The 7,944-nt window shown below is 39.1% G+C and overlaps 1 protein-coding gene across 1 annotated transcript; it reads left to right on the top strand.

The window, feature by feature from the left end:
- The first annotated feature begins 200 nt into the window (after positions 1–200).
- On the top strand, positions 201–7,523 carry gdap1 (ganglioside induced differentiation associated protein 1). The gene is made up of 6 exons (XM_053487959.1): positions 201–350; positions 2,961–3,153; positions 4,173–4,346; positions 5,346–5,440; positions 5,569–5,683; positions 6,225–7,523. The coding sequence occupies exons 1-6, from the start codon at positions 201–203 to the stop codon at positions 6,575–6,577; spliced, it is 1,080 nt and encodes a 359-aa protein (XP_053343934.1). The 3' UTR covers positions 6,578–7,523.
- Positions 7,524–7,944: the final 421 nt, after the last annotated feature.

Genomic DNA, 7,944 nt, shown 5'->3' with positions numbered 1-7,944 from the left:
ATAATTGTATTTTAACAATATAATACAATGGCACTTAAAAGAAACATAAACACACATAATATTAAAAAGGTTTCAAGTGTTATTATAATTTTAACTTTCAATAAAAATTGCGAACGAGTCCCCGCTGCACGTGTGCATTTGCTTGTGTGTGCGTGCCTGCGTGTGTGTGTGTGGTTCTTTCCCTTTTATTGACATTCAAAATGGCGGCGCAGGACGAAGGGGAATCTCTCCTCCAGAGAGAAGCAGGTGCAGAGATGCTAAAAGATAAGGTTGAGAAAATGGACAGCAGGAAAAAGAATGAGTCCAAACTGGTTCTGTATCATTGGACCCAATCATTCAGTTCGCAGAAGGTGAGTGAACATAATGAGAAAGTCTGCATGGTCATTCCATAAATACTGCATCATGGAATATAGTGCTGCCATAATAACGCCATCTACAGATTTTGCATTAAATTATAGCAAAATACAAATACATTCTAGTGGATTTGGGCACTAATATATTGTAATATTACTAATACCAATATTGTACTATTATAAAAGCACAGATTGGACAAACTTCTAAAATGGTGCTTTCAGCAATTATATACTGAATGGGGTGTGAATACTGACATATTGTTGTTAACAGTTTACTCACTCACTGTCTATACCGCTTTATCCTGTATACAGGGTTGTGGGGGCCTGGAGCCTATACAAAGGAGATTTAGGGCACAAGGCAGTGTACACCCTGGACCGAGTACCAATCCATTGCAGGGCACACACATAAACATGCTCATTCACACATTATGGCCAATTAAAGGACACCAGTTAGCATAATCTGCATGTCTATGGACCAGAGGGAGGAACCAGAGTACCTGGAGGAGAGCCACCAAGCACAGGGAGAACATGAAAACTGCATGCACACAGAGCCCGAGACAGAAATCGAACCCAGACCCTGGAGGTGCAAGGTGACAGTGCTAACCACTAAGCCACTGTGCGGCTCAGTTTATTCATTTAAATTCTTTACTGATTATCGGTTTTTAGAGCCAGTCCCAGGAAACCTCACACACACACACACACTAAACAGGTTTTGGGGGTCTGAACAAAGATAAGGACCTAAGGGAAACCCAGACATGCAGAGAACACGTGAAATCCACACAGATGCTGTAGATTTGTTTTCAGGATTGAACCAGGTATCAATGCTATGAGGCAGCCAACATGTTGCTGTTACATTGCTTCCTGTTCGTCTTAAGGTGTGACACACTCTGTGAATTGTGACCTTTAAAATCTCATGGTCGCTTGTCGTGATGTTCATAAGTATTTGACAAATTATAAACACTTTATAGTCCTTCTTATTATGTACATTTATAAAGCCGGACAAAATAGTGCAAACCATGCATGTTTTACATAAGATGTAACAGAGGAAAACGTAGCATAATAATTATACAGTTTCATTTACATGAATTACATAAATTTTCACAGATACAAACAGATATTATACAAAAAAGTCACTGCACCCGATACCAATATTTACAATTATATACATTTTTTTCACTGTGTAAGTAAACTTATAAAATGTCTAAGTACATATTATATGTGTGGGGGTGCAGGAAAAATTTGTCAGTCTCACTGGTTTCAATGAATCAGTCCGGAAACCCAGTGATGTAAATGGCTGTCCTGTAAAGCTGTCCTGATGGTAAATAATCCTCATTTCAGGAAATCCTCAACAAAACAGAGTTCACAGTCCAATACAGTGGAAAACAGCTCTGAGACAAAATGGTGTCTGGGATTCACCTCGCAATTTAAAGGCACAGAGACAACACTGTTAAATTAATTTTACTGTGAGATTAATTTCCCCAGGTGTGATTATGGTTTTTGGCCACATGATGGCTTTGTGGGGGCCCAGATTTGGTCAAGTGGATTGGTATGCTTTACAAACAACAAATCAGACTTACGAACATGCTCCCAAAACTGAACTCGTTTGTAAGTCTGGGACTACCTGTACACAAGGTTGTATTTACCTAGTATACACTGATCAGTCACAACACAAACACCACCTACCAGGAGAATTGAATAACAATGATTGTTAATTATATAGTAAAGTGGTGACAGGGTCAAGGATACCCAAGACTCATCAATGCCCACAAGGACCAAAAGCCATTCCTGTCAGATCTAATCCCACAAAAAAAGCCAATGCAGCACAAATTGTTGTAAAAAAACTAAACGCTGACAATGATAGAAAGGCACCAAAACACCCTGTTCATCGTAGCCTTCCATATACTGTATAGGCCTTGCCAGGTAAAGAGTTTAAGGTTGTTGACCTGGCCTTCAAATTCACCGAATCTCAATCCTGACCGAGCATTTATGGAATGTGCCGGACAAACAACTCCATGGAGGCTCCACTCCACAACTCACATCACCATGCACCGCTAACATCCCTGTGCCAGACACCACAGCACACCCCCAGAGGTCTTGTATTATTGTTTCATGCACCAAGGTGCTAGAGCTAGGGAAGCTACACAATTTTGGGCATAATGTTTTTGGTTTTTTAACATTAGAGCCGATCAGTGTTAAATTCCAAACTTTAATAATATTCAGAAATGAAGTACTCCTCCACAACAGTCAGCCCAGTACATCAATGGTCCCCAACCACTGTGTGTGTACTGGTACTAGGCCGTGTATAATTTGGTACCATGTCGCACAGAAAGAATTTAACATATATTTAAACTTTATTTAAATTTAATTGACTATCGTATGTTTTATATAAAAATCATCTCCCACCGCTTCCGTCTCTACCTCCTTCAAACGCTTCTCTCCTTATCGGTTTTGGTGCCTGATAAAATTAAGCTAATGTTACAAGCTAACTTTAGCTAAAATTGGTAAAAAAACAAACATCTCTTCAGAGCTTCTTTGAAATGTTCTTATTATACGACTCAATCAGCCCAGAGAAATTCATGTCCTGTGTCTGTTGTATGTGTTCCGCAGGTGAGGTTGGCCATAGCTGAGAAGGATTTGCAGTGCAAGGAGTATGATGTGAGCTTGCCTCTGAGTGAACACAACGAGCCATGGTTCATGCGCCTGAACCCGGCTGGCGAGGTTCCCGTTCTGGTGCATAATGACCATGTCATCTGTGACCCAACACAGATCATGGATTACTTAGAGGAAACTTTCAATGATGGTAAATAATCTATGCTCGCGATTAATACTTGTTTAGAGCTGTAGGGTTAGCCAATATGAATGAAAAAAATGTTCATATCAAAATACTTGACTGCCATGATACACAATAAGCATGATAATTTTAAAACAACTTCTGGAAAATTGGCTTTAGTGATGATACTGATAATAACTGCACATATTGACCCGCTCATTATTTCCTTTTAGTCATTTTGTAGCTGCACCCTTAAACATGAATACAATTATATACAGTAGAATAGAAATATCTCACTTGTCTACATTCTTAAAATTTATTTTCCAAATTATTTTTGTTTAATTGATAAACTGACCTTACTTTTATATTATTTATTGCATGTTTGTTATAATTTTGCCTTTCGTGTTCATTACATTTGTTCCCTTTGATTGATTTTCTGTTTATATTTTTTCTTTGTGTGTTTTCATCACCGTTTTATGTACATCATGAGCAGAAATTTGGATAAAGTTGACAGACAGTATATGGTGAGTGTGTGATTTCTAAGGGCTGTTTAAATTTTTGAGCCCTGTGTGTGACAAAGACTTCACCTGCTATGTTGAAGTGTTATCAACCTATGAGATACTTTTGAAGAAAAGGATCACAAGATCAAATCCTAATGGCGCTATAGCACTTTGGAACTAAAAGTCCAAGGGAAACAAAAGCTGTGTTCTGTGGGTGGATGGGATGGCATACTTTCTCTAACTTGTCGATTACATGAACAGGCTGTTGTGGGGAAGTGAGAGATCATATACTCTATGCAGAAGTGAGTGGCTAGCTCTTTCTTCCTTTGGGGTAGTCCACTTACACATTTTGTGTTTAACCCTTCTTGGGTTGGTAACCAAATTGGGGAGTAAACTGAAGCTTGAAATTAAACACTATATAGATCTATTGCATGTGGTTTAAATATAAAATGCAATTATATGGTCCTTATTGCTTAATTGCACTCCTAAAAAAACAGATTAAAACAGGAATTAAGTGTATGGGTTTGTTTTTTTTCATGTTTGATTTAGAAAAAACTCCAAAGCTCATTCCAGAGACAGGGAGTACATATTATCACAGAGTTCAGCACTATCGTGAGCTGCTGGACTCACTGCCCATGGACGCTTACACACACGGATGCATTCTTCATCCCGAGCTCACTGTTGACTCGCACATCCCGGCCTACGCCAACACGCGCATCCGAGGTAAGTACCATACAAATGTGACCTGTCACATCAAATCGGGTATTACTGTATGTCAGGTTATGGATATTTTAAGATTTCGGGTTCAGTCATCTCTATTTTGATACCAGGTTTATTACTGTATTACTGTTCAGTTGCTTAGATATGGAGAGAGATATAATGCGAGTTTGTTTACGAGGAGAGGCTGGGAAAAACTCAGTCAAATCAATTTAAGTCTTTAGAATATTTAAATGAGGATTCCATAATGTTAATGTAATGTAGTGCAGTATGGAGATGTTTTAATGTGTACAGTATAAGAGCCCTGACGCAGGAATTCCGAGGAGTTGAATGAAACAGGAGTTTGGGAGAGTGCTTATGATGCACACGGGAAGACCTTTCCGTTTGGAGATGAGAACCTAAAAGAAAACTGAAAACCCAAAATGATCAGAGCTCCGGCGTCTACGTGGGAACGGACGGGGTGCTGGGAACTAAAAATAAAAAAGGGGCTCAGGGGCTATGCCCTTAACGAGGATTTATAGAAAAGAGAGAGCATTTCTTAATTTGTGCTTTGCACTTAAACTAAGAGTGCACGCTGAACTGAGGCGTGTCGCTCTTTCTTTCTCTCTCTGTCTCTTTCTCTCTCTCTTTCACCAGCGTTTTAGGGAGACAGAGGATGGGCCTCTCTCCTCTTAAGTGCGCTCTGTCTGGCTGTCTATCTTTTTTTCTGTCTTTTTCTTTCTTTTTTTCCCCCTTTTTGTTAAAGGATCAGGAATATCATATATTTATTACCCGATCATCAATTTTTGCCGAAATTAAACATCCCCGGGTGCAAACTGTTCGCTGTAGTGCAAACTTAGTATGTGACTTAATACCTGACTTGATATGATGGGTTATCTACAGTACCAGTCAAAAGTTTGGCCACAACTTGTGAAATGTATTTATATTATTTATATTATTATTATTAAAATCAATTTAATATTATTATCATAATCAGCTAATAATGCGATTTTCTACCTTTCACAGCACAGATAGGGAACACGGATTTGGAGCTGAAGAAACTGGCAGAAGAAAACCCAGAGCTTAAAGATGCTTATATCTTAAAACAGAGACGCTTAAAAGTAAGAAAAGTACACTTGCTGTATATTTGTATTAGCATGATGTTCATGCAATTTAATTTTAGTACCTTGTTTTTAAGAGAAATAAGCAGCAACGATAAGTGTGATTAAATAAGATCTTCACATCACAGACAAAGCTGTTCGATCACGACAACATAAAATATCTGAAGAAGATTCTGGACGAGCTGGAGAAAGTTATGGATCAGGTGGAGACGGAGCTGCAGAGGAGAGCAGAGGAGACACCAGGTAATAAAACACCCCGCTTAGCATTAGTGCAAATTCAGTGCGTCATTTGGAAATTGTAATGAATGTGTAATAAAACTGGTGATTTGCAATGTTGCTGTGTAATGTAGCGGACATTTTAATTTCTTCATCTTCATTTCCGCATCTTACGCCGGCCCACTTCCTTAAAAGGCAAACTACAATGCATACATCATTTAAAATATGTTTTTAATTGAAATCTCAGGTCACATTATCAGCAACAGACAACTTCTTCACTGCAAAAGTGTTTGCGTTAGATATTGATCTTTGATATTTTGGGTTTTGTTTCATCTCATGCCATCCTGTTGATGGCGTGTGCATGAGATGATTCCATTGAATTTTTTCAAATTATTATTTTGTTATAATTTTCCTTGACATTGCCAGAACATTGACACTTGGTTGCAGCAACTCTGTAAGTGAGCACGTCAAATTATAAGACCATTAATCTCATTTTAAGTCCAAAAAATTGTACAGTGTAATCCCAGCTTAAGACGTAAAATTTTCTAAGAGCTTGACATTTCCACAGAGGAAGGAACTCAGCAGTCGTGGCTGTGCGGCGATTTCTTCAGCATGGCCGATGTTTCGCTCGCCGTCACGCTCCATCGGCTCAAGTTCCTCGGGCTGTCGCGTCGTTACTGGGGCAGCGGCACGCGGCTCAATCTGGAGTCGTACTACGAGCGCGTCCTGGATCGCCCTACGTTCCGAAGGGTCCTCGGACACGTCAACAACATCCTCATATCAGCCGTGTTACCAACTGCTTTCAGAGTGGCCAGGAAAAGAGCGCCCACCTTCATCGGCACCACGGCATTAATTGGATTATTAGGAGGAGCAACGTATTTCGCTTTTCTCTATTTCAAAAAGCGACTGCTTGTGTCCTGATGTAGCAGTGGATAGTCATTTTTCATGGCCTGCTCTATTTGGTTTGCCAAGCCTATGTGTATATACTGTCATTTCTGGACTAGAGAAGATAGATGAAAGTGCTGTACAGCAAATTATGTGTATGTTGTATCGTTTAATTATTTAAGATTTCACAAAGTGTGACAGAAAATATTAATTTAAATTTTTTTTTCCTTCTAATTTCTTTTTCCTAATACAATGCATGTTTAATTGTTTGATGATGTGTCGACAAGTTACCTACTAAACAGTTACGTTATACAGTACTTAAATGTTATACAGTAACTAAAGCTGATCATATAACAAGTCTAATCTTATATATATATATATATGGCACACTGTTTGGCCAAAAAAAAGTAAGTACCTCACAAGATTTCATTGAGCACCTTTAGCTCTTGATTAAAGTTCATAGTGGGGTGGCAAATTCATACAGTATGTAAAGATTACTCATGCTCCCAGCACCACACTTGAATCCTGATGCATGTTATCAGAATAAAAAAATTAAAAACCTGCACTGATGTGATAACCTGGTCATTCAGTACATTCAGTTTGTTAGCTGACTTCATTTTATTGCCACATACCATTGCTGAATCTAAACCTGACGAACGGAAGCAACTAAGCTTGTACAGAGAGCACAATGCATGATGGGTACAGTACAATTCTTATCCTATTGCTCCAAAGTCCAGGATTTTATTAAAAAAAATTTCCCCCGATTTTTGTCCCTAATTTATCATGTCCCCGTCACTAGGGGCTCTCACATTAAGACGAAATTTCAGTCGGGAATGCCGAAGACTTGTGTGAGCTTACAGACGCCCCGATTGGCTGTAGAGCTGTATTTAACGTGGAAAGTCTAAGTGGCTCCCATCCCACCCTGCTGAGAGAGCTCGGCCAGGTTGAGAAACTGTCAGAGCTAAAATTCACATTCATTATATCTGTGCTACATATGTAATACTTTTGACTTGTTCATTAAAGATGATGTTTGTGTGTGTGTTTGTGTCTGTCTGTCTGTTTGTATCAATGGGCTTACTGTAATTGCATCTCGTGCTCAGAAGCGTTTGTCCGAAATGACAGTACAGTAATTGCGAAAATACAAGGGGCGTTTAGATCAATCCAAGGCTTTTGTTGTTTGTGTGCAATATCAGAACACAGTTACAAGCAAAAAAAACGAAAAACAAACCCAACTGTATTTCTTTATTGTTATTGGATACCATCAAGGTAGAAAGGTTTCTCAGTGCACCAGGGCCATGATCAGACATCCTGGCCTTACGTGACTAAATGTTTCTCTAACTCGCTGCAGAAAGCCAATGTTCTGTGCCGGTCAGAGGCAGAAAGCTGTTTCATACACTACATGC

The sequence above is a fragment of the Clarias gariepinus genome, chromosome 26, assembly GCF_024256425.1.
Source record: "Clarias gariepinus isolate MV-2021 ecotype Netherlands chromosome 26, CGAR_prim_01v2, whole genome shotgun sequence".
Lineage (NCBI taxonomy): Eukaryota > Metazoa > Chordata > Actinopteri > Siluriformes > Clariidae > Clarias > Clarias gariepinus.
Note: the sequence above shows the minus strand (reverse complement) of the source record. Positions and strands in the feature narration are given on the sequence as shown.

Coding starts and splice junctions, on each gene's coding strand:
- gdap1 (XM_053487959.1), top strand. CDS start 201: ATGGCGGCGCAGGACGAAGGGGAATCTCTCCTCCAGAGAGAAGCAGGT. Junction 351..2,960: donor AATCATTCAGTTCGCAGAAG/GTGAGTGAACAT, acceptor TGTGTTCCGCAG/GTGAGGTTGGCCATAGCTGA. Junction 5,684..6,224: donor GAGAGCAGAGGAGACACCAG/GTAATAAAACAC, acceptor ACATTTCCACAG/AGGAAGGAACTCAGCAGTCG.